Source organism: Scyliorhinus canicula, chromosome 7 (assembly GCF_902713615.1).
Source record: "Scyliorhinus canicula chromosome 7, sScyCan1.1, whole genome shotgun sequence".
Taxonomy (NCBI): Eukaryota; Metazoa; Chordata; class Chondrichthyes; order Carcharhiniformes; family Scyliorhinidae; genus Scyliorhinus; species Scyliorhinus canicula.
This window is the reverse complement of record NC_052152.1, coordinates 96,269,917-96,297,267: the sequence shown is the minus strand read 5'-3', so window position 1 is coordinate 96,297,267 and position 27,351 is coordinate 96,269,917. Positions and strand designations below refer to the sequence as shown.

Here is a 27,351-nt window from a genome sequence, read left to right as displayed (position 1 = left end):
AGAATGCCACCCCTTGTCTTTTACACTGATGTGTTGGTCACCCCAATCATTAAGAATAGGAATGTCCATGGAGTTTCTCCTCCTGCTCGTTGTTTATTGTCCACTACCATTCATGGCTGGAATACGCAGCACTGCAATACTTTGATTGATCCATTGATTGAGGGATCACTTAGCTCTGTCTATAAGCATGTTGCTCCTGCTGTCACATCCTGAGTTGCGGCCTGACCAGGTTATTACCTCATCTTTATGTATGCCTAGTGCTGCTTAAGTAAATAACTTGTTTTGACGGCAATACTTAACGGCACCAAATTGACTGAATATTGGAGAACCATTGGAAACATCACTAGGAGCATGAGCGCTCTTTAAGATCACAGTCTGGTCTAAAATGTTAATTGTAAGCAGGATTTGTACTTGCCAAGATCATGACATTTTACAGTGTAGTGAATGGAAATTGATTTGTCCGTCTGACATGATTGATTTCAAGCAGGTTTTTATGTTCTCAGTGTTGATTCAAAATGGCATTCATCACATCATAATACAGTGCCATCACCTCGGAGATTCATCAGTTTGAAATCTGTTAGCTTACCTGTCTCAAAATGTGCTGATTGCCCTCTGCTGGAATGTTGTAAGCACTCCTGATCAAGTTCTTGGCGATGTGGAAATAGTACACGGATATGATGAAGAGTGGGATGACATAGAGAATCAGGAAGGACGCTGTGGAGTGGATTTTAGGATGCAGCTCATCACCAAGCGGGTATGGGGCACATGTCGTAAACGTTTTATTGCTATGGGACTCATAGAAGGACTGCAGATCGGAAAATACAGCATCAGGAACGGCCAACAGCATTGAAAACACCCAGATAAGGGCTGCTTTCACACATATTTTCATCAGGGCATTGGTGGTCTGGATATCCATGGGTCTGACTATAGCTTTATACCTGCAAAATGAATAAATGAACAATATGTAATAATATTCATGATCTCTCATAATAATTAAATGAAATAAATTACAATATATAAGTATTCGATCGAGTTCAATGGGAATAATCCCAGGTGATCGCTTTTGCTTGACACCAATGTAATTACTCCTAAATTAGTGCTTTCTGTTATTCTATAATTGTACATTCAGGTGCTGACACCCCCAAACCGCCCCTTAAAGTTCTGCCTATCCAAATATTAAAAGTATAATACTCTGAAGCCAACAACAAAAGCAGAATTGCGGGATCTGTAGAAAATTGTCTCCCCAGACGAGCATTAATCTAGATTCCGTCCTTTATACACAGAGTGAGTTGTGTGATAGGTCTGCTATCTCCGATATGTGCTCCAAGGGCTCATGGACACATGAGGTGGGCAAATCAAACATCTCCTGAAGCATGTTTTCCATTGCTCCCGAAGTCAGCTGTTTATAAAGGGTTTGGCTGTGCGTTGATGTGTTGTTGAAGACATCACAATAAGACGTTCTCTACAGAGTTAATGGTGCATTAATGTTACTATTGAAACTGCAATTAAATTAGAACATCAGAGGAGGATGGTATCTGTGTGTGGAATTTGTATTAAAGTAGTGCACATTTATCACACATTTACAAGAAAGAAATCATCTGATTCCTGCAATATTGATGTCGCTGAAACACTGATTAACCTTTCAAAACACCTTAGCAATAAAAGCTTTGACCCACTCATGAAGCATCGATCAAGTCACTTAACTGGAATTAACATGTACAATGGATAAATCTAGCTGTGGTCGAGGTGCAATAATGCGCAAAGAAAAGTCTCTTTTACTGAAGGGACTGCAAACATTCTTTGTTAGCTACTTTCGGCAACATTATCATCAGGAAGGGAATCAAGGGATATAGGGATAAGACGGGAAGGTGGTGCTGAGGATTATCAGATCAGTGTGATCGCATTGAATGGTGGAGCATACTCGATGGGTTTAATGCCCTACTTCTGCCGCTATGTCTTATGGTCTTCACATTGGTTGTCCAAAGGAATGCCAGGTACAGAGGAAAATACAGATGTTCCAAATGGCACTGCACAATCTATGAAAGTACCCAAAAAGCAGTTTGAACTTCAGAAATATGCATAAGTAAATAATGAAAAGTGTAAAGCATCAAAACAAGAGCAGCAACTGTTATTGAGGACTCCTCCCATGGAGGGAGACATTTTTTGTGAGTACTGACCAGAATTATTAGGCAGGCTGATATGGGCATAATCAAAAGTAAGCAATGAAAGTTACTGTGGACGGAATTTAATTGTGGGCCCATTAGAAAGCTGAAATTGGCTCTATTGCTCAATTAGGGACTAGTTTAGCACAGTGGCTAAACAGCTGGCTTGTAATGCAGAACAAGGCCAGCAACGTGGGTTCAATTTCCGTACAGGCCTCCCCAAACAGGCGCCGGAATGTGGCGACGAGGGGCTTTTCACAGTAACTTCATTGAGGCCTACTTGTGACAATAAGCAATAGTTATTATTATTATAAATGTGCAAAGAAAACTGCTAATGAGGGTTTTCAAGCCACAGGTTCGAAATAAAGCATCATGCTAACCAGAAAAAGCACTGTGAAACATAGAAACATAGAGAATTGGACCAAGAATAGGCCATTCAGCCCTTCGAGCCTACTCTGCCATTCAGCATGATCATGGCTGATCCTCTACCTCAATACCACACTCTAGTGCTCTCCCCATACCCCTTGATGCCTTTAGAGTCCAGAAAACTATGTTTTTCCTTCTTAAATATAGGGCAGCATTCTTCACTACCCGGCGTGACGGAGGGTCCCGGAGTAGGGGAGTGGCGCCAACCACTCAGGGGTCGTGCTTCCCCAAAGGTGGGGAATTCTCCCCACCTTTGGGGGCCAGCCCCGCGCCGGAGCGGTTGCCACCAGAAGACCGGCGCAAAAAACCGGCACCCCCGGCAGCGAGGCTGGCCGAAAGGCTTTCACCGGTTCGCACATGCGCCGGCAGTGACGTCAGCGGCAGCTGGCTGCTGACGTCACTGCCGGCGCATGCGCGATGTGGGGTTCTCTTCCGCGTCCGCCATGGCGGAGGGCGTGGCGGATGCGGAAGAAAATAGTGCAGCCAGGGCACTGGCCCGGAGTCTGAGCGGGGGGCCCCGATCACGGGCCAGGCCACCGTGGGGGCACCCCCCGGGGTTCGATCGCCCCCCGCACCCCCAGGACCCCGGGGGCCTGCTCGCGCCGCTGAGCCCGCCGTTCCAGAGGTGGTTTAAACCTCGGCGGCGGGAGAAGCCTCCCAGCGGCGGGACTTCGGCCCATCCGGGCCGGAGAATCACCGCAGGGGCCTCACCGATCGGAGTGGCGAGTTTCCGCCGCCGCCACTTCCCGTGTGGCGGAGAATCTCTGCCACGGTGTGGGTGGGATTTTAGCCGCCCCCAGGCGATTCTCCGACCCTGCTGGGGGTCGGAGAATTTCGCCCATAGTCAGTGGCTTGCCCTCCACAGCCTTCTGTGGTAGCGAATTCCACAGGTTCACCACCCTCGGAGTTAAGCAATTTCTCCTCACCTCAGTCCTAAATGACCTACCCCGTATTCTGAGAATGTCACCCCCTTATTCTAGAAACCCCAGTCAGAAGAAATAACATCCCTGCATCCAGTCTCTCCAGCCCCATCAGAATTCCATGCGTTTCAATTAGATCCTATCTTATTCTTCCAAATTCTATTGAATACAGGCCTGGTTGATACAATGTCTCCTCATACAACAATCCTGCCATTGCATGAATCAGTGTGCAAGCACTGTGAAGTATTAGAGTAGATCATCTATGGAAAAGGTATCAGGCTTGGCTTTGTAATAGTACTCCAACCGCTGAGTTAGCTGGTCCTGGGCTCAAGGCCCACTCAGAGACTTGAGCACATAATCTCGGCTAGCTGAATAGGGAGCTGTCTTTCAGATGGGACTTCAAACACGGGCACTATTTGCCCTCTCAGGTAAATGCAAAAGATATTGTAGCCAGCAGAGTTCTCCTTCAATTAACATGTTTATTTCAATGCTGTTGGTGAGACATTGGTGTTGGACAATTGGTTGACATATTTCTTGCATTCCATCACTTGGCTGCTGATAAAACAATACTTTAAAGTTTGTTTCTGACATAAGAGGCTGGATACTCCGACCCCCCCCTGCTGGGTCGGAGAATCGCCGGGGGGCGGCGTGAATCCTGCCCCCGCCATCTCCCGAAGTCTCCAGCACCAGAGATTCGCCGGGGCGGGAATCGCGCCGGGGCGGGAATCGCGCCGCGCCTGTCGTCGCCCCCCCCCTCGGCGATTCTACGGCCCGCGATGGGCCAAAGTCCCGCTGCTGTCATGCTGGTCCCGCCGGCGGGAATCAAAACACCTCCCTTACCAGCGGGACTGGTGGTGCGGGCGGGCTCCGGGGTCCTGGCCAGGGGGGGGCGGGGGGTGCGGGGTGATCTGGCCCCGGGGGGTGCCCCCACAGTAGCCTAGCCCGCGATCAGGGCCCACCAATCGGAGAGCGGGCCTGTGCCGTGGGGGGCACTCTTTTCCTTCCGCGTTGTCCATAGCCTTCACAATGGCAAATGTGGAAGTGACTCCTCCCCTGCTCATGCATGGGGATGACTCCGGCGCATGCACAGACTTCCACCGGCCGGCGAAGTCCCTTCGGCCCCGGCAGGCACGGCGCCAAAGGCCTTTCCCGCCAGCCAGCGGGGCGCCAACCACTCCGGCGCGGGCCTAGCCCCCTCAAGGTTAGGACTTGGCCCCTAAAGATGCGGAGAAATCTGCACCTTTGGGGCGGCCCAACACCGGAGTGGTTCACGCCACTCCATCCCGCCGGGATCCCCCGCCCCGCCGGGTAGGGGAGAATCCCGGCCAAGTTCTTTGAAGATGCAATATAAATGCAAATTATTTATTTTCCTTCTTTCGATTGAAACACATAAGACTCTGAGGAGTACTGATAGGGTCTTGTTGGAGAATCTAGAACTAGGGGTCACTGTTTAAAAATAAGGGGTCGCCCATTTAAAATGGAGATGAGGCAAAATCATTTCACTCAGAGCATTGAGACTTTGGAACTCTTCCAGAAAAGGTGATGGAAGCAGAGTCTTGAATATTTTTAAGGCAGAGGGGGATAGATTTTTGGCAAGCAATGGGGTGAAAGGGGTCAGAGGTATGTGGAATGCAGATTTGAGGTAATTATCAGATCAGTCATGATATAACTAAATGGAGGAGCAGGCCCGAGGAGCTGACTGACCTACTCATTCTCCTTGTTCCTATCTTCATGTTTGTGTGGTTAAAAAGTCCCAAATGGCTCAGGTCATTAAAAGATGGTCGGCAGCCTCTGCTGGTGATGCAGTAACTGCCTTGCTCCATCACTGGAACTATTTCCCACTGTGGCAGTGGTGGGCTTCCTCTTGGTCATGGTTATGGAGTGGAGTGGCTGCAGCAGAGGGAAGGTTCACTCCATAGCTGCTATGGCAGGAGGAAGAGTGTCTGGGATCTCATCAACCGCCTTTAAAAGAGGTCAAATAAAAGTTCATGATTAAAGCCTTCATTCTCTTTTGAAAAATTAAGTCTTGCATAATTACACTGGAAGAGTAGTGTCACGAGCATATCCTACAGACCATTATTCACATGCATGTTGCTAGTCTCATTCCTTTACATCCAGGCAGAATGAGAGAGTCTATATCATGGAAGTGACAGGAGAGGGGAAAATACATCAGCATCTGTGCTGTTGCAGTGCCACAATGCTAAATCTCTATCATTCTTTGTGCAGTGACAGAGTCAGTTGTCATCATTTTAATCCATTGGTATATCTCCGCACAATTCCTCTGGCAGATGCGCCTTCAGCCAACTAAGTCCCATGCTTTGCAATTCCCTCCTTGAACCCCTCTGCCTCCCTCACGCCTTAAAATCTGCCTCTTTAAAATTTGTCCAATCCTCCTAATATTGCCTTTGGTTTGGTATCCATTTGTCTGATTGTACCTCCATGAAAATGACTTGGGATGTTTTCTGTGCTATAAATCCGACATAAGTATGCGTTGTCATTAGTAACAAACTAACTCAGAAATATTTTCCATCGATGACCAAAAGGAGGACCATCTGGGATATAGATTCAGAGCTCTGGTGACTTTTGCCCACCTGAACAACTGGGGGACTGCTAATCTTAAGGTCTTGTAAACAGAAGTATCTACCAAGGCACACCCTCCCTGTTCACTGATAGAACATAGAACAGTACAGCACAGTACAGGCCCTTCGGCTGACCATTTATCCTAATCTAAGGTCAACCTAACCTATCCCCCTTCAATTTACTACTGTCCATGTGCCTGTCCAAGAGTCGCTTAAATGTCCCTAATGACTCAGACTCCACCAACTCTGCTGGCAGTGCATTCCACGCACCCACCACTCTGTGCAAAGAACCTACCTCTGACATCTCCCCTATACCTTCCTTCAATCACCTTAAACTATGTCCCCATCTAACAGCCATTTCCGCCCTGGGGAAAAGTCTCTGGCTAACCACTCTATCCATGCCTTTCATCACCTTGAACACCTCTATCACGTCACCTCTCACCCTTCTTCGTTCCAGTGAGAAAAGCCAATCTTTCTTCATAAGACATACCCTCCATTCCAGGCAGCATCCTGGTAAATCTCCTCTGTACCCTCTCCAAAACATTCACATCCTTCCTATAACGAGGCGACCAGGACTGAACACAATATTCCAAGTGTGGTCTAACTAGGGTTTTATAAAGCTGCAGCAAAACCTCACGGCTTTTAAACTCAATCCCCCTGTTAATGAAAGCCAACATACCATACGCCTTCTTAACAGCCCTATCAACCTGGGTGGCAACTTTGAGAGATCTATGTACGTTGGACCCCAAGATCTCTTTGTTCTATCCTATATGATATCCAACTCACTGGGTCATGGTAATATTAATTTCTGCCGGGCAGCATGGCAGCACAGTGGGTTAGCACTGCTGCCTCACGGCGCCGAGGTCCCAGGTTCGATCCCGGCTCTGGGTCACTGTCCGTGTGCAGTTTGCACATTCTCCCTGTGTTTGTGTGGGTTTCGCCCCCACCACCCAAAAGATGTGCAGGGTAGGTGGATTGGCCACGCAAAATTGCCCCTTTATTGGAAAAAGTTAATTGGGTATTCTAAATTTATAAAAAACAATAAAATAAAATATTAATTTCTGCCGGTGTCCCTTGTCCAACTTCTCCAGCAAGACTGATAAGTTTTTGATGTTATTATCATGTTGTCACACATGCAAAAAACGGAGCATCAATAGCTGTGCGGCTACCGGGCTTCCTGATGCAATTCCTTAAGACTCTCACACCAGGGGCATGATCTACCCGAATGGGAACAGAGACCTGTCGCACGCGCGATTAACCAGGTGTTTCCCGGCACTCCAAACGGCTATGCTGGTAGATCAGGGGCCTCAGGAGGGAGAGCGCAGCTGAGACTGCTCGCCTGCACTCCTCAATGGAGGGAGAGATCGGACCTCGACCACCCAGGCATGACCCCCAAACCCCAACTCACTAATCAGTGGATCCCCACCCACCCCTTCCCCACAGGGCAACCCCAGGCCCAATCCCTGTCATGGAAACAATACCAGCTTGGCACCATGAGCCTGGCAGTGCACCTACCAGTGCCATCTAAGCACTTTGGCAGTGCCCAGCTGGCACCCACATAGCAGTGCCAGGCTGGTGCCAGCAGTGCCAGTGTTCAACCCTGCCCAGAGGGCAAGCACCTGGGGTCCTCTGATCCCTGGGATACCCAAAAGGGTGCCATTCCATCTGGTTCCTGTTTGTGGGGACCAGCACTCACCCACGGTCTCCAAGGAGAGGGAGTTAGAGTCCACGCCTTGATCAGATGTTGAGAATGCATATTAGAGTGAGATTAGCTGTCTCACTCTAATATGCAGATTTGCCAAAAAGTGATCCCGCCCACTATGGGCAGGATTTACATCACAATGTCTCGCAAGATTGCATTAGATCTCGTCAGGTGTGGCGAGTCAGGATGATCCCGGAAGAGGGCTGCCTTTCGAGCGCAATGCAGCAGGAAGATCTCACTCCAGATATTGTTTTACGCCATACATGCACTTTATATTGGAAGTCATATGTGGATAAAACAAAGAAGTTAGAATTATTTTCCTCGGAGATGATTAAAGGAAGATTTAACAGAGTTGTTAAAAATTCTAAGGGGCTTTGATACAGTAAATAGGGAGAAACTATTTCTGCTGACAGAAGGCTAGGTAGCCAGAGGACACTGATATAAAATAATTGGTAAAGAGTGTGGGTTGTAATGACCTGGAATGAACTACCCTGAAGGACAGTGGAAGCAGGTACTTTTCACAAGGCAATTGGATAAATACTTGAAAGGGAAACAATGCAGGACTTAGAAGAAAGAGTAGAAGATTGGGGCTAATTAGATAGTTTTTTCAAAGAGCTGGCAAAGGCACAATGGAACAAATCATCTCCTGTGCTGTTCGACCTGATTCCATGTCTGGGAAATGTTATAAGGCACTGTTAGTGCTTATCCTGGGAACTGCAGTTGTTGGCTACGTCACTTATGCAAGAGAGGAATTTTGAGACAAACAGTGGAACAAATACTTGGTTAATGCAAACTTCATAAATTCCTCCATATTTGAATGTACGTGTGATAAAATTGACCACTGAAGTGATTTATCTTCTGTTATGCTTTTGAAAAATAACCTGTCGTGATAGCCTTTGCTAAACTGATAATAAAGCTACAATTAATCAACTCTTTACAAGGAAAGATACTCATATTGATTTGCCTCAAAATGGAAAGGAACAATAAAGATTAATTCAATTGATGTACCTAATCTGTTCAAATGAACGTTACTGATGACTAATGATTGCATCGAAAGATTAGTGTGGGCAGTATATTTAGTCTGTAACCCGCTTTCCACACCAGATCAATCAGCTGCACAAAACAGCAGAAAATCGAAATGGAAAAATCGCTTCCATCTTACAACTTAATGAATAAGTGAACAATGCAACAAATTTGGCTATTTCACTAATGTATTGACATTTTAAAGCAAATGTTAAAAACTTACAATATTCTTCTCATTGAAACTTTATTCATATAAAACATTATTCTGTGATCCTCAACTTCCCATCTGTGTTATGATACAGGGCATACCAATAAATGTACAATCAATTGATTACTTTTTATCACATATTTGTCTTCGTGAGAGTGTAACTGAAGGCAATAAGCAACAAAATGATACAGGTTATCAGAAATGGCCTTCATAGTTGTGCACGTAATTTCATTCTACTGAAATATTGGGATTTTGTGGGATTCTAGCGGTAAGATTGATGAAAAGTGACTTTAAACAGTCTGTACTGAATTACTTAGAATTACAAAAATATTACAACACTGAAACAGGCTATTAACCCCAATCAGTTTGGGCTGGTGCTTATGAACCACATGTATCCACCTTGTTCCCATTCCCCATTAGCCTTCTTTCATATCAATACCCATTGAACTTATTCTTAAATGTTAACACAATTTGACCCCAATCATTAATTCCGGTAGTGTATTTCACAGCATCACAAGCCTCTCTATAAAAAGGTGTTTTTCTTGCTCTTGGTCCGAAATCTCTTACATTTAAAAAAAATCTATGTCCCTTTCCTCTAGACCCCCAAATTGTCAGAAACTGTCCCATGCTTTCATAATTTTAAACACCTCTACAAAAACAGCCAGTAATCTCCTCTCGTCTAATGAAAACAGCCCCAGTTTTTCCATTTGTATTTCATGGGATCATAAAATAGCACGGCACAAAGAAAGACCATTTGGCCCATTGAGTCTGTGCCACCTCTTTTTGAAAAGCCATGCAGTTCATCTCGATTCTCCAATTCTCTCCATGCAGCCCCATACTTTTCCTTTTTCAAGTATTTATCCAATTCCCTTTTAAAGGCTACTATTCAATCAATATTGTTACGACACCCAAAGCTAGTGCGCAGTCAATTTCAGCCCCACTAAACCCGGAGTTCCAACACAGTTGAAATTAACAATTTATTCTTAGAAAATAACCACAGTTTCTGGTCTTTCGCTGCCCAATAACTACAGTCATCAGCTTTATAAATTCAAACACAATCATATTTTATTAATAGAAATAACTATGAGCAAATAGGTAGCAAATATAACTGGCTAACTATTATCTAATTCCTCACCCCCCTCTTTAACTCACTCTCAGCCTCTCTACACACACAAGACAGATAAACACAGAGAGGAAAGAGGGGTGTGAAGAAAATGAAAAGGATAAAGTCTCTGTTTCAGTTGGATGTCTTCCAGTACACCTTTCTTCAGTCTAGGCCTTAACTTGGAGGTTTTCGCTTCCAGTCTGTTTCCACTGTGGATTTATTCAGTTTTCAAGAACTTCTCTGCAGGATCAGAAAACAGCAGATATGCAACATTTCTGGAGAAAGAGGGAGACAGCAGCTCACAGCTTCTCCTCTCTGTGTCCAGGACCTGACATCCTGTCCTGGATTCTCTGAAAATCATCCCGCGCAGGTAGGACCCAATCATCGCCTGTCACCAGGCAGAATACGGCCTTCGGCCAATCCACTGGCCACCTGTCAACCAATCGAACCGAATCCCTCCGATCTCTCGGGTGCCAGAAAGTTTGAGTTCAAAAGCTAATTATCCAATACCACAGTGTACTATTTTGCAACTTTTGAATTCCTCACTTCCTTTGCTCGACTTAAAGGTATATGTCCATTAAATGTCCATGGGTCAGAATGATAACCACAAAGTAAAAGAAATTGGAAACAAGAGAAGCAACAGGAAGGGCCCTTACAGTACCCACAGTACCATGCAGGAACTGAATTCAAATTCCTGAAACCTCATTGCGTAAAAATGTTTTTTGTGAAGCCACCTCTGGGTTGTTTGCCAATCACCTTAAACCTGTAATCTCTGGTAATCAACCCTTCAGCCATTGGAAACAATTTCTCTTTATCTACTCTATCTTAACACCACTACCAAATCTTCCCGTAGCCCTGAGGATTCATACTAGGCAACATTGTAATGAATCAGTAACTTCTCTTTTGCTACAATATTGTTTCTGCAGTTTGGATCAAAAAAATGCACAGCACATCAAATATAATCTCATTATGGATATAGATCCACCATTACATTATGGCTTTAATGTTCTAAATCTCTTGCCCTCAAACTGTGATTTCCTTTCGCTTTTTTAAACCTTTTCCATTTCAGATACTGCTTTAATAGCTGGTGAATATGAACCCCCAAGTCCCTCTGCTCTTCCACATCACCAAACTGTTCCCTGACCAGAGTATAATTATTTTTCTAACAAATGTGTCATCTCACATTTACTGACATTGAATTCTATCTGCTACTATCTTGCCCATCCATCATTTTAGCAACATTGCCTTTGGTCCTCGGAATTATTTACTGTTTAATGCTGAGGCAGTCTGAAAACAGACCTCTGTGGGCCACTGTTTTTCATTTCTATTTCTGAAGCCCTCTAACTCCAATTCTCTGTTTTATCATTTCCAAACAGCTTTTAATCCAATTTGCTCGCCTTTCCTAATTTCATACCCTTCATCTTCCCTAATGGTGTCCTTCGTGATATCTTGTCATAGGTTTTCTGAAATTCAATATGTACTACTTTATTTCCCTGTCCACATATCAGTCATCTCCTCAATGAACCTTATCTAGTTAAGCATAATCTTCCGAGCTGCATTCACCTTGGAACATCAAATAACTTTGAGAGTAAACAAAAGAATATGCACTTATACAACACACTGCACGGCCTCAGGACATTCCAAAACGCTTTACAGACAATGAAGTGCTTCTGAAGTGCAGCCACTTCCATAAGGAAACACAGCATGCAATTTGATCAGAGCAAGAACATTTTGCTTAATATAACTAATGAGAACAATGTGAAATTGCTATCCTTCTTCTAAAGAACAAAGCAAGGTAAAAGTTTGATATTAAAAGAGAAAATGCTGGAAAATCTCAGCAGGTCTGGAAGCATCTGTAAGGAGAGCAAAGAGCTAATGTTTCGAGACCAGATGATCTTTTGTCAAAGTTTGATATTGCCTACTTTCTGTTTTGGCGTATTCCTGTACGACCATACTTTTCAGAAAATATGTGGGTCTTGGGATCATACTGTGCAATATTAGCATACATGTGTATAAAATTGCTTCTTCCTTTAACTTACAATGGTCAATTAAAATATTTTCACTCAAGCAGACAATAGGAAATGTAAAAATTGTTTACGTGAAACTTCTCATATGCCATGGATGTTTTGACATAATGGATTTTAAATCTAATATTTGGATTTGCCCACCATAGTGCATTGTGCAGGGACTGAAACGTTTGAAAAAACATGTTTATGTACATTCAGAAGTGAAAACAAGTGGATGTTTTACACAGTGCTGTGGAACTCCAGTCAGCTGAGTGAGTGTTAACGGTGTGTGCCCAGGGTCATTGAATCATGTATTGGTAATTTGATATTTTACCTGGAGCAAGGTACACAATCTGTGCATGGACTTATTAACAACTGTGAGGGAGTAACAGCATTATGTTCAGTCAAGGGCTCACATTTCATCATAACACACAAAATAAATATTCAAAACTCAAGCAGTTTATTAATGTTATCTGAAATAAATGAATAAATTACCACCTTCAGCTAAAATCTATTTTTCAGGTAGTATGTGCCGTTTGCCTACAATTGTGTCAAAGGCAAACTATGTCAGGATTATGAGGTAGTGAGATGTAGACTCCGAAATGCACACAGCTGATTTTGAGAAAGAAAATGAAGGATTTATCTGATTTATAGTCACACTTACTCTTTGATCGGGGAGCAGTCAAGATAAAAGCTCGCTTTGATGAGGAATGTATTTAACATTATAATGGTAGATTGCAAGATGCCAGCTAATCATATTGCTGTTTTACTTTATTTAATCTTCAGATTTGTGGGCTACTGGTGATGTTTATTGTTCCTCCCTCATTGACCTTGGGAGGCCGGTGGTGGGTCTTCTTCTTAACCTTCTGCAGTCCATGTGGCGAAGGTATTCCCACAATGCAGTTAGACGGGGAGTTTAAGATTTTGACCCAGCAATGATGAAAGAATGATGATATATTTACAAATCAGGACAGTGTGTGCTTTGAATGGTAACTTGGAGGTGATGGCATTGCCATGCACGTGCTGCCCTTATCCTTCTAGGTGGTAGAGGTCACGGGTTTGGAAGGTTGTGCCAAGAAAGCCTGGGCAAGTTGTTGTGGGTGGTACGCACTGCTGATACACTGTGCTGGTAGTGGAGCAAATGAATGTTTAAGCTGGCGGATGGAGGTGCCAGTCAAGTAGGCTGCTTTGCCATGGGTTATGTTGAGATATTTGACTGTCATTGCAGTTGCACCCATACAGGAAAGTCGAGAATATTCCATTATACCTCTGACTTTTGGCTTGCACATTGTGGAGGGGCATTGCAAAATTAGGAGGTGAGCTAATTGACTTAGAATGCCCATGGAACACCCATCGTCTGTGTGGTTAGTTCTTATGATGTTATATGGTTGGTTCAATTGAGTTTATAGTCAATAGAATAATCAAAGGTTATGGGGTGGTCAAGCGCTCTCTTGTTGGAGGTAGTATTGTGTGTATAAAACCTGCGTGGCACACCTGTTACAGGCCATTTATCTATCCAAAATCTGACCTTGCTGTATCTAGATATATGCTGCTACATTATCGGAATTCTTGTGAATAGAACTGAATACTGAATACAATCATCGCTGCACATTCCTATTTCTGACTTTATACTAAAGGGATGGTCATTGATGAAGCAGCAGAAGATGGCTGGTTGTTGGACACTACCCAGAGGAAATACTGCAGCGTTGTCCTGGGGCTGAGCTAACTGGCCTCTAATAGCTACTACTATCTTTCTTTGAGTGAGTCAAGACTCAGCCACTGCAGACTTCCCCTCCGAATTGCCATTGACTTCCATTTTATGAAAACACCTTGATGCTACATTCAGTGAAATGTTGGCTTTATGTCAAGGGTTGTCACTCACACCTCATCTCTGGAATCCAGTCCCTGTATTAACGTTTAGACCAAGGTTGATGCTTATATCCTGGCATACACAGTCATGGTCAGCCCTTGTCCCAGTGCTTGTTGATCTACATTGGTTCCTTGGTCTCCCGAGGCCTCTAATAGTTAAAATTCTCAACCTTACATTCAAATCACCTCTTGGCTTTGTCCTTCCCTACCATCCTATAGGCTAGGCAGCTGGTTGTGATGCAGAGTGATGTCTGCAGCTCAAATTCAATTCCGTACCGGCTGAGGTTATTCACGAAGGCTCCGGCTTCTCAACCTTGCTCCTCACCTGAGATGTGATGATCCTCAGGTTAAATCACCACCAGTCAGCTCTCCCCCTCAAAGGGGAAAGCAGCCTATGGTCATCTGGGACTATGGCGACTTTATCTTAAATTTTTCCAGCCCTACTAGCTTCTGAAAACTGTGTTTCTCCAACCCTAGCCCCCCGATACATCACAAATGTGTTTTCAGCTAACTAGGTCCTAATCTCTGGAATTTTCTCCCTGAACCTCATCGCCTTTCTGTCACCTTTTAGGACACTCACTAAAATTACCTTTGCTGCGAAGTATTTAGTCAACAGTTTTTTTGACTTGTTCTCAAGTTTTGCCTCATTTAATTCCTATGAAGTGTCTTTGAAAATGTTTTTTCAGCGGGACTTCCGGTGTGTAGCATGAAGTGAGTGAGCACACAGAGGCAGCTCCTGCCCAAGGTTACAGAAAAGAGCTCTTTTTTGGGCGGCACGGGTTGGAATTTCGATGAAAAGCCATAGGTGAATGTTCGAGGAGTACTTTCCCCCAGGAATAGTATGTTTCTTGGTTATCAGACCCTCAGAAACAGTGCAAGATTGGGCGGAAGCTGCAGCAAACAAAAGCCTCTACAAGCAGGCAGGCGGGGGAAGGGCCAGCTTATAGGTCTCAAGCTGACTTGAGGGCCTTTATGAAAGCTGAATTCTAGCAGCAATCGACGCTATCCCGACGAATCCCAGTGGGGGAAGGTGTCTAGAGGAGCATTCCCCATAATTTATGGTGCTCACCCGGAGTGGGGCAAAGGAAAAAGCTGCAGCAGCTCCCCTAGAAAAGCAGGGGAGGAAAGACAAAATGGCGGCCGGCGGAACACCCGAGGACTGGTGGAAGTGGGCGCAGGAGCAGCAAGCCTCTCTTCTGCGCTGTTTTGCGGAGCTGAAGGCTGAGTTGCTGGACTCCCTGAATGCAACTACAAACAAGCTGCTTGGGACCCAGGTGGCACAGGAGGTGTCGATTCGGGAGTTGCAGCAGCAGGCCGCTGAGAGGGAGGAGGAGGCCGTGGTCCTCGTGGGGAAAGTGGAGTTGCACGAGGCACTTCATAAAAAGTGGCAAGACCGCTTGGAGGAGCTGGACGTTCGCACGAGGCGAAAGAATTTGAGGATCCTGGGCCTGGCGGAGGGGCTGGAGGGGTCGGATCTCCCGTCGTACGTGATCACGATGTTGAGCTCGTTGATGGGAGCAGGGTCCTTCCATTTGCCCCTGGAGCTTGAGGGAGCTCACAGAGTGCTGGCCAGGAGGCCTAAGGCAAATGAACCCCCGCGGGCGATGCTGGTGCGGTTCCATCGATTTAGTGACCGGGAGTGTGTGCTGCGCTGGGCCAAGAAAGAGAGGAGCAGCAAGTGGGAGAATTCGGTGGTGCGAATCTACCAGGACTGGGGTGCGGAGGTGGCAAAGCGGCGGGCCGGGTTCAACCGGACAAAGGCGATGCTGCATGCCAAGCAGGTCAGATTTGGAATGCTGCAGCCTGCGCGTCTGTGGGTGACATATAAGGACCGGCACCACTACTTCGAGTCCCTGGAGGAGGCGTGGGCCTTTGTACAGGCGGAGAAGCTGGACTCGAACTAGGATCTGGGGACACACTATGGCCGTTGCTGTTTTCGCTGTTGCTGTTCTTCAATTTTGACAGGTGTTATTTTTATGCTGGTTTTCTTTTTGCTCTGTTTCCGGGTGGGTTTGTCTGTTGGGTACGGGTGTGAGGTATGTGGGGAACGTTGGGGGTATGTGCTTTATATGTTCTCTTCTGTACGGGGCTGGGGGTTGGGGTGAAACTGGATTTTGAGGAGCTGCGTCGGAAGGGTGGGGTGTGGCAGTGTGAAAGCGCGGGCTTTCCTCTGGATGTCCGCGCTGCGGGGCAGGGGGGGGGCGGAGCTGGAGGTGGGGGCGTGGCCTTCACTGGTTTTCTTTCCCCTGCTGAAGCGGTGCCAAGGAGGTGTGGCAAGAGGGGGATGACCCCATGCCGGGAGGAGATGGGTTTTGGCGGGAGCTGCTGGGTCAGCAGAAGTCAGCTGACTCACGGAAGTACCATGGAGGGTGCGTCGCAGCTAAGAGGGGTCCTAGCCTGGGGGGGGTGGGGGGGTGGGGGTGGATACCGGGCTGCTGCTGGAATGGCCAGGAAGGAGCTGGTGTGGGCCGGGGGGGGGTAGAGGAGAGGCGTTATCGCCATGGGGAACGGGTCAGGCGGGGCGAGCTGGCCTGGGGCGAGCAGTCGATAAGCTATGGCTAGCCGGCGGGGGAGAGGGGCAGGTTGCCCTCTGATCCGGCTGATTACCTGGAACGTGAGGGGGCTGAATGGGCCGGTTAAGAGAACTAGGGTATTTTCTCATCTGAAGGGGCTGAAGGTGGACGTGGCTATGCTCCAGGAGACCCACTTGAAGGTGGCGGACCAGGTTCGTCTGAGGAAGGGGTGGGTGGGGCAGGTTTTTCACTCAGGATTGGACGCGAAGAACCGGGGGGTGGCGATTCTGGTGGGGAAGAGGGTGGCGTTCGAGGCGGCTGAGGTGGTGTCGGACAAGGAGGGCAGATATATTATGGTGAAGGGTAGGCTGCAGGGAGAGAAGGTGGTGCTGGTTAATGTATATGCCCCGAATTGGGATGATGCCGGCTTCATGAGGCGCTTGTTGGGCCGCATTCCGGACCTGGAGGCGGGGGGCCTGATCATGGGGGGAGACTTTAACACAGTGCTGGATCCCCCACTGGACCGGTCCAGTTCAAGGACGGGTAGGAGACCGGCGGCGGCCAAGGTGCTGAGGGGGTTTATGAACCAGATGGGAGGGGTGGATCCCTGGAGGTTTGGGAGGCCGAGAGCGCGGGAGTATTCCTTTTTCTCCCATGTCCATAGGATCTATTCCCGAATAGATTTTTTCGTCCTGAGCAGGGGATTGATCCCGAAGGTGCAGGATGCAGAGTATTCGGCCATAGCGATTTCAGACCATGCTCCGCACTGGGTTGATCTGGAGATGGGGGAGGCGCGGGACCAGCGCCCGCTCTGGCGCCTGGATGTGGGGATGCTGGCTGATGAGGAGGTGTGTAGGAGGGTCCGGGGAAGTATTGAGGGGTATCTGGATACCAACGACACGGGGGAGGTCCGGGTGGGGTTGGTCTGGGAGGCTCTGAAAGCAGTGATCCGGGGGGAGCTGATCTCCATCCGGGCCCATAGGGAAAGGAGGGAGAGGAAGGAGAGGGAGAGACTGGTGAGGGAGCTCCTGGATGTGGACAGGAGATACGCGGAGGCACCGGAGGAGGGATTGCTGGGGGAACGGCGTAGTCTGCAGGCCAAATTTGACTTGTTGACCACCAGAAAGGCGGAGACACAGTGGAGGAGGTCGCAGGGCGCGGTATATGAGTATGGGGAGAAGGCGAGCAGGATGTTGGCGCATCAGCTCCCCAGGCGAGATGCGGCTAGGGAAATTGGTGGAGTGACGGATAGGGGTGGGAATGTAGTGCAGAAGGGGACAGAAGTAAATGGGGTCTTTAGGGACTTCTACGAGGAACTGTACCGGTCAGAACCTTTGATGGGGAGAGGGGGGATGGAGAGCTTCATGAACAGGTTATGTTTCCCAAGGGTTCAAGAGGAGCTGGTAGAGGGGCTGGGGGCGCTGATAGAGTTGGAGGAGCTAGTCAGGGGGATTGGACAAATGCAGTCAGGTAAGGCGCCGGGGCCGGACGGGTTCCCGGTGGAGTTTTATAAAAAGCATGCGGATCTGGTGGGCCCCCTGTTGGTGCGAGCCTTCAATGAGGCATGGGAGGGGGGGGTTTTGCCCCCGACGAAGTCGCGGGCACTGATCTCTCTGATCCTGAAGCGGGATAAGGACCCCTTGCAGTGTGGATCATACAGGCCTATCTCGCTCCTCAATGTTGACGCTAAGTTGCTGGCGAAGATCCTGACCACCAGGATAGAGGACTGTGTGCCAGGGGTGATACACAAGGATCAGACAGGATTTGTCAAGGGGCGGCAGCTCAACACGAACGTGCGGAGACTGCTAAATGTTATTATGATGCCGGCAGTGGAGGGGGAGGCGGAGATAGTGGTGGCGCTGGATGCGGAGAAAGCGTTTGATAGAGTTGAGTGGGGGTACCTGTGGGAGGTGCTGGAGCGGTTCGGATTCGGGGAGGGATTCATCAAATGGGTGAGGCTGCTCTACGCGGCTCCGATGGCAAGTGTAGTTACCAATGGAAGGAGATCGGAGTACTTTAGGCTCTACCGTGGGACCAGGCAGGGGTGCCCCCTGTCCCCCTTGCTCTTTGCACTGGCGATTGAACCTTTGGCTATGGCGTTGAGGGAGTCAGGGAGATGGAGGGGTCTGGTGCGGGATCGGGAGGAACATCGTGTATCGCTGTATGCGGACGACCTGCTGTTGTATGTGGCGGATCCAGAAGGGGGAATGCCGGGGGTGATGAAGCTGTTAGCGGAATTTGGGGGCTTCTCGGGCTATAAGTTAAATTTAGGCAAGAGTGAGGTATTTGTAGTACACCCGGGTGATCAGGAGGAGAGAATTGGGAGACTCCCATTTAAGAGGGCAGTGAAGAGTTTCAGATACCTGGGGGTGCAGGTGGCCAGTAGTTGGGGGACTCTCCATAAGCTTAATTTTACCAGGCTGGTGGAGCAGATGGAGTAGGAATTTAAAAGGTGGGACATGGTGCCGCTATCGTTGGCGGGTAGAGTGCAGTCCGTCAAAATGACAGTTCTCCCGAGGTTCTTGTTCCTTTTTCAGTGTTTGCCCATCTTTATCCTTAGGGCCTTTTTTAGAAGGGTGACTAGCAGCATCATGAGCTTTGTTTGAGCGCATGGGACCCCGAGGGTGAAGAGGGTCTTCTTGGAGCGGGGTAGAGATGGGGGGGGGGGGGGGGGGGGGGGGGGCTGGCGTTACCCAATCTCTCGGGGTATTATTGGGCAGCCAATGTGTCGATGATGCGCAAGTGGGTAATGGAGGGGGAGGGGGCAGCATGGAAACGGATGGAGAGGGCGTCCTGTGGAGATACAAGCCTGGGGGCCCTGGTAACGGCGCCGTGGTCGCTCCCTCCTACGATGTATACCACAAGTCCGGTGGTGGCGGCTACCCTCAAGATTTGGGGGCAATGGAGGCGACATAGGGGAGAAGTGGGGGGCTCGATGGAGGCTCCGTTAAGGGGGAACCATAGGTTCGTCCCGGGGAACATTGATGGGGGATTTCAGGGTTTGCACAGAGCGGGCATCAGACAGCTGAGGGAACTGTTTATTGATGGGAGGTTTGCGAGCCTGGGGGAGTTGGAGGAGAAATTTGGGCTCCCCCGGGGAACATGTTCAGGTGTCTGCAGGTAAAGGCTTTTGCTAGGCGGCAGGTGGAGGGATTCCCTTCGCTTCCCGCGAGGGGGGTGAGCGACAGGGTGCTTTCTGGGGTCTGGGTCGGAGAGGGGAAGATATCTGATATCTACAAGGTTATGCAGGAGGCAGAGGAGGCGTCAGTAGAGGAGCTGAAAGCTAAGTGGGAGGGGGAACTGGGGGAACAGGTCGAAGACGGGACATGGGCTGATGCTCTGGAGAGGGTTAATTCTTCCTCCTCGTGTGCGCGGCTTAGCCTCATCCAATTCAAGGTGCTGCACCGGGCCCACATGACTGGGACGAGGATGAGTAGGTTCTTTGGGGGTGAAGACAGGTGTGCCAGGTGCTCGGGGAGTCCAGCGAACCATGCCCATATGTTCTGGGCATGCCCGGCATTGGAGGAGTTCTGGAAGGGGGTGGCGAGGACGGTGTCGAGGGTGGTGGGATCCAGGTTCAAGCCAGGATGGGGACTCGCGATTTTTGGGGTTGGGGTGGAGCCGGGAGTGCAGGAGGCGAAAGATGCCGGTGTGCTGGCCTTTGCGTCCCTAGTAGCCCGGCGAAGGATCTTGCTACAATGGAAGGATGCGAGGCCCCCAAGCGTGGAGACCTGGATCAATGACATGGCGGGTTTCATTAAGCTAGAGAAGGTCAAATTCGCCCTGAGAGGGTCGGTACAAGGGTTCTTTAGGCAGTGGCAACCTTTTCTCGACTTTCTGGCTCAACGATAGGGTACAGGGACAGTAGCAGCAGCAACCCTGGGGGGGGGGGGGGGGGGGGGGGGGGAGGGGGAGGGAAAAGGACAATGACTATGTTTGTTTATTTAATTTTAATTTATTTTTAAGTTCTTTTGTTGTTCATTGGGGTTGGGGGGGGGGTGGGGGGATGTGATACATGCGTTGATACGGTCTGGGGGTGTTACAGTTATTGTGAGTTATTTTGTTGCATTTCATTGTTTGTCGTTATGTTTTATATTTTCTGTAAAAAATTCCAATAAAAATTATATTTAAAAAAAAAGAAAATGTTTTTTCTATGTTAATGGCATTATATAAAAGTATCTGTTTATTCTTGTAGCTGTGACAATGGGCAGTCAGCAGTGTTACTCTGTACGTTGGTTACAGGTCCAGTTTCACAGATAGCAGCCTGAAAGTGGGAGCTGCAGTGTAGCTAAAAATTTAATGGACAGAGCACAAGACGGAGGGCTGCTGGCCATGTCAACTACAGGGGTAGATCGCAACCGGACGTTTAAGGTTCTATGCTTAATAGATACTTTCCAAGCAAATGAAGGCATGTGCCTAATCTAACATGAGTGATATGCTGAGGGAAATTCTTCAGGAGATATCCTGTTGGTTTTTAGTTACATCTGGAACTCCCTGTGGGAAATGCAGGGTGCTTCCAATACTTATGCTCTTGGATGGATGTGTGCAATGCAGCAGTTTGGAAGTGACTGAGATATGCTATTTGTAGCAGAATAATTCTTGATGGATAGGGATGCATGCGAGTCTCAGACATCCAGAATTACTATGTAAGTTGGAGATTGGGAAGTTAAAAGTTGTGGTCAGTTAAGCTAAGTAGGCAAAACCTACTGTGTAGTTCTTTAATCAGCATGAAGGCCAATGGCTATATTTTGTATGTAAGTTATGCACTTTTTTGAATCTTGCAGAAACTCAGAATGTCCCAAATTGCATTATAGCCCATGAAATATTTTTGAAGTGCAACTACAGATAATGCAGGACATCCGGTGATCGATGTGCAGCAGCAATGTCCCACAAACAGCGATGTGATACGTGATCATATAATCTGTTTTAGGTGTTGCTTGAGGGTTAACTATTAGCCAGGACATGGGGTGAGAACTCTCTTGTCCTTCTGTGAAACAGTGGGATCTTTTATATCCAGTGTAGCCACCTGGGTTGGCCACTTCCCCACACAAAATGGAAGAACGCAAAGGTTGCAGGGAAAACTGGACAATTATAAAGAGACAAGCAGTTTGCGGAAGTTCATGTGTATTCTGGCTGCAAAGAAAGCAGACAGCACCGAAACCAGCAGTTTGCATATTAATGAAGCAATCCCCAGGAACAATGGATGCAACGATTAGCTACAATTGGGACATTCTATGGCAGGTCAGACTTCCCGGCGCCAACGGGGTCTGAAACAAAAGGAAACAAACCAGTTAGGAAGAACTGCCCCGCGATCGAGGGACAGCCTCAGTATTGGGGGATTCATACCAATCGATTGGGTCGATTGACAGTAGGATCGGGGTCCGCCCAAAAGGGCGCAAAGCCCCTGGGATCTATAAAAGTCAGGTCCCAAGTTTAGTTCGCTCTCTTAGCCGGCCCTCCCAGCAGAACACCTTTACAGCAGCTCTCTAAGAACTTGACCGTGAGAAGGCGAGGCCTGGCCAATAGCTACACCGACAAGTAAGTGTCCAACCAACGCTCGCTATGAGAATAGACACTCCTGACCCCTTAGCCCGTACCAACTGGGAAGCCTGCAGTCTCAGGACAGAACAAAAGGCCATTGTTCCCTGATCCAGTGGGTTCCCTTATCGAAGATAAGTATTGGCTTATAGTGGTAGGAATAGTTTAGTCCGCTAGTATTAGTTGCATGAGTATCGATTTACTGTGTAAATAATAAATGTGTTTGATTGAACCTTACTAACTGGTGTATTGAGTCATTGATCTGAACTTGAACTTGAACCTCGTGGCGGTATCATAAGGATACCTGGCGACTCTAGCACTAAGGAATAAAACAGAGCCAATTGAGTGTAAAGCACACTCATCAGAACGAGCAACATCACCTTAAGGGGGAAGACATCAGGTTTTAGCATCCCATCAAAAAGACATTGCATTACTGTCGGTTTCAAGAACTACCACTACCAATCTGTCCCTACAATCTCTGTGTTCCTCCCAACACAAGAGGCCTTGAATTCAGAATATCAGGGGTGCATTCTCATAGCAGGCATAACTCCCATCCTGCTGCTGATAGACCAGCATTTGGACATAATGTGTTACGCTAATCAGGGGTTTAATGATATTCAAATCAATAAACGGTGCCAACATATATGAAACACACTCTAAAAAATACTCCACACTTTAAGAAATGTACTTATGATGTGCAGTAAGAATATTTTATTTCTATCTGTTTTCACAACTCCTCAATGCTTGTTTGCAATTGATTTAAACGGATTATTGTGCATGAGGTATCTGTGCAGGTTTCCAATGTGGCATCCAGTTTATTAATCTTTACAATGAACTGCAAAGCTCCTATCCAAATTACATCAATGTATTTGCCATGAACATAATAAACAAAATGGGTTGGCATAATAGAAGATAATCCAGCACAGAAATAAACTTGATTTGAGCAATGTGTTTAAATATATTTCAAAGGGATGTTGCTTAAAGGGAAGTGCATATGTGTGCAAACATTTGCATAATCTAAAGTCTCCACAGTGCTATTCCTGAGGAGCAGGATTCAAATAAGACAAGAAGCACAGTGTCGTATCATTTAACTCATTAGGAATATGCTAATTTGGGACTAAGATCTGTAAAACTCAGTCAACCAATCAAAGTTATACTGGTGACTGTGCTTCGCACCAAGCTTCCTGATATTTGTATTTCTTAATATTTGTAAAACAAAAAGTTTCATTGAAAATGAACTTGAAAAATGTCTTCTGATCTGGAGTTATACTGCAATCTGTGGATACCCAAAGTAACGTGAAACTACCTGCCAGGGTTAGTTTCACATCTGTTGCTTACATACACTCAGCAGTTGGACCAGTTTCCTAATTATTTGCAATCACACAGTCTTGTGCGCAATGTTGGTGTGTGTGTGTGTGTTTTTTTAGTTAAGCTCTGCATCCCTGATCAATAAATATTCAAAGTAATCATCAATTCTTCCAACATGGCGCCAAAGCGTGGCAACTGTCTGCGAGCTCTCACCCACAGATCCTCTTTCTGAAATGAAATGAAATGAATAGAAAATCACTTAATGTCACGAGTAGGCTTCAATGAAGTTACTGTGAAAAGCCCCTAGTCACCACATTCCAGCGCCTGTTCGGGGAGGCTGGTACGGGAATTGAACCATGCTGCTGGCCTGCCTTGGACTGCTTTCAAAGCCAGTGATTTAGCCCAGTGTGCTAAACCAGCCCCGAAATGAAGTTACTGTGAAAAGCTCCTTGTCGCCACATTCTGGCACCTATTCAGGGAGGCTGGTACAGGAATTGAACTGTGTTGCTGGCCCGCTTCGGTCTGCTTTCAAAGCCAGCAATTTAGCACTGTGCTAATTTATAACCAATTTCTAAATCTCTGATAACCACACTAACCTTTTAAAACTTAATTCTAACACTGACACTAACTCTACGTTTTGTATTTATGTATGGTCTATGTTTTTTCATGTATGGAACGATCTGTCTGGACTGTACGTAGAACAATACTTTTCACTGTACCTCTGTAAATGTGACATTAAATCAAGTCCAATCAAATCCCTTGCTGCATGATTGTAGTTTCAATGCAGTTTGCATGTCACAATCATTGAAGTGAAATCAAAAACTCAGACAAAAGCAAAAGAAAAGTTGTATAAATCTGAAATAAATAATGAAAAGGCAGGAAACACTCAGCGGGTCAGGCATTCTGTCTCCGCTCAAATGCTGCCTGGCCTGCTGAGTGCTCCCAATGCTTTTCTGTTTCTATTTCATGAACTCAAACTGTGGATACGGTCAGAGAGTGCAAGATTCAGCTTGAAGAATTGAAAATGTGCAGCCCTCTTGCATGCAAACTTAGACACGCAAGCAGAGCTCTTTTCATGTGAATATCCAAATAGCATAGAGGGCAGATACACTTTTCAAACATTTTGAGCTAGACAGCTGGTTCATGATGCAGAGTGAGGCTAACAGCATGGGTTCAATTCCCATACCAGCTGATGTTATTCAAAGGAGAAAGCATCTGGGACATAGCAAATTTACCTTATACTTAATAATAATAATTGCTTATTGTCACAAGGCTTCAATTAAGTTACTGTGAAAAGCCCCTAGTCACCACAGTCCAGCGCCTATTGGGGAGGCCGGTATGGGAATTGAACCCGTGCTGCAGGTCTTGTTCTACATTACAAGCCAGCTGTTCAGACCACTGTGCTAAGCCCAGTCATCCAGTGCCAAAGGAGTGCACAGATCATTATGAATAATCAGATTATTCTAATATTACAGTCTAATTGTTCTTTGAAAATAAAGTGAATTCTCTAGCCGATTGAATCAAGTGAAGTTATGTTTTTGCAGTTTCAAATTACATTTTTATTGAGCAAATATTGGGTTCAGAGTAGACTGAGCGCAGTGACCCCTCGAGAACACCTCCATTCCCCAATATTCCACATTCCTAACAAGATACATCGTGATAACACACTGCCTGTGGCTCAGTGACAGCACCAAAACAAAAAGAAAACAAGCGTTAGTGCTGCAGGCGCCTGTTCAATGCCTTATCCAACTATTTTCACCAATCTCTCTCCCCAAAGCCTGGATGATCTGAACCATATCTCAGCTTTGTAAAGTGGGCAACATTGGATTGTCGACTGACCTGGTGTGATGCAGACCAGCAGATCACAATAACAGTGTTTCTGTTGGTTACCAATGTTCCTCCACAGTAGCTGGGAGGGGGGGGGGGGGGGGGGGTGGAGAGAAGGGACAGTCACAGTGCGTTCCTCCGAACTAGCAACTGTTAATTGAAGGGAGGTTATTGGGGAGCCGGAGCTGCTGGTTTGCCCATCCATTCAATGAAAATGACCTACACAATTAACACATGTGTGTTTTATCTGTCTAGCCTGACAAGGTACAAATTGTGGGCTGCAACATGGGACTGTGAGAAACATTTCTAATGAGAGCGTGAAATGAGAGTGTGAACAAAGAATGACTCGGTTGTGGAGCACGGCTCATGGATCGAAGCAGCCGCACCTGGCTGACTGACTGCGCCGGCAGAGCGGGAAACCTTTCGGCGCGAAATGTCCGACTCAGTTAAATTCTCAGGGTGGTTTCCGATCCGACCCAATCCCCTTTGACATGTGAGCATAGCCGTCTCCGAGCCTGGCCCGTGTTGAGAGAGTTGGAAGGGGCAGTCGGTGAATATATGATTTGAAGGATTTCCGATTGACCCGAGGGCATTAATACCCAGCCCTATCTCCCTTTCACTCCCTCCCCTCCCACTGTCAGGCTGCCTCACTCCGGGACTCCCCTCACCCAATATGACTTTCATCCAGACCACAGAGCTCAGCGTCCTCCAGGATCTTTCCCAACTTGTTCTTGCAAGTTCCGCCTTACAGTCCCTCTTATCTGAGTTCACCATAACATTTGATACAAGCAAACACTGAAGCTATTGCTGCAAAGTCTTATAAGTGCAGTGATTTCCATTTACTGAACACTGAGGTTAATATAAACCCGGAGAGAAGCCGCTATTTTGCCAGATTTAGGCTGCCTTGCACAGAGTACATACCGCAGATTGAGGGCGTTATCAGCCCACCCCCTCCCGAATCTGGCAAAATCCACTTAAATATTCCCAATTTGGGGCATGTGGAAATCGAAAGGGATCTCCAGGAAGGGAGGTGGCGACCTACCTGTCAGCACTCAGCGCTGTCAGGGTGAAGACAGATACCCCCACCGAGGTTAACTGGATGAAGGGGATCAGCTTGCAGCCCACCCGGCCGAAGATCCACTCGGTGGAGACGTACTTGCTGGCGTCCACCGGGGCGCAAGTGAGCAACAGCAGCAGGTCCCCCAGAGCCAGGCTAGTGATGAAGATGTTGGGCACGTTTCTCATGGACTTCACGGTGCAGAAGATCTTGATGAGGGTCACGTTGCCCACCAGCCCGATCAGGATGATGAGCCCGTAGACGGCGGGGATGGTGTAGAGGAAGGGGGAGCCCTGGGCATCGGGGTCGAGAGCCGGGCTGCTGTCCACGAAGGACTGGTTCAACTCCCAGTCCAGGCGGGAGAAGTTGCCTTCAGTCATTGCGCCCCGGTGCCCCTCGGCTGAAGAATGGGCAGAACTTTTGGGGGACAAGCCCATGGGTATTTTGTCCCTCTCAATTGGGACGAGTTTCCCGCTGTCGGCAGCAGTCGGATGAAGCCTTTTGGTGCTTTTCAACTCTCCCTCCCATCGTGTCTTGTGCTCTTTGCAGTGTGGCTGGGAGATTGGCCGCGGCCACATTTAAAGTGGGAGCTCCGCGGGCTGTCAGACGTGTGCAGCTTTACCGCACTGGCGTCACTTCTCGCCGCTTAAAACGGGCTGTACGAAGGAACTTGTCACTGAGAGCAAGGAAACCCACGGTGCAACCAGCCACCTACTGGAGAAATAAATCAGCGCCTTGTGAAGGAGCCAGCAATCCCCCTTATAACACACAGCAACCTGGCAACATCCCAGGCTGCAGGGCAGTCAGCACCTTTGTTATCCCCGCCCTGCACACAATGAATATACTTACCCCATGGCAGTCCTCTTTCCTCAATGCTGACCCTCCCCCACCCCAATCCTACCCTACAATGTCTCCTTTAATGCCAAAATGTGAGAACTATATGGGAGTCCAGTGTTTCTGTCCTGTGATCTGTCTGAGAAATTGATACAGTATATTGGAGTATTTTGTTCCATGTGGACAAATTCATTGCCGCGGAGTGCAGTGGAGGCTGGGACGCTAAATGGCTTCAAGGCAGAGATAGATAAATTCTTGATGTCGCGAGGAATTA

General features: G+C 47.3%; 1 protein-coding gene across 1 annotated transcript in view; it reads right to left on the bottom strand.

The window, feature by feature from the left end:
• LOC119969210 (gastrin-releasing peptide receptor-like) overlaps positions 1 to 26,894 on the bottom strand; it is a 71,295-nt gene extending 44,401 nt beyond the window's left edge. The window contains exons 1-2 of the mRNA XM_038802510.1: positions 26,229 to 26,894; positions 587 to 938 (exon numbers count right to left, since the gene is read on the bottom strand). Coding sequence (XP_038658438.1) covers positions 587 to 938; positions 26,229 to 26,821 — 945 coding nt within the window. The 5' untranslated portion in view covers positions 26,822 to 26,894. The remainder of the gene's footprint in view (positions 1 to 586; positions 939 to 26,228) is intronic.
• Positions 26,895 to 27,351: the final 457 nt, after the last annotated feature.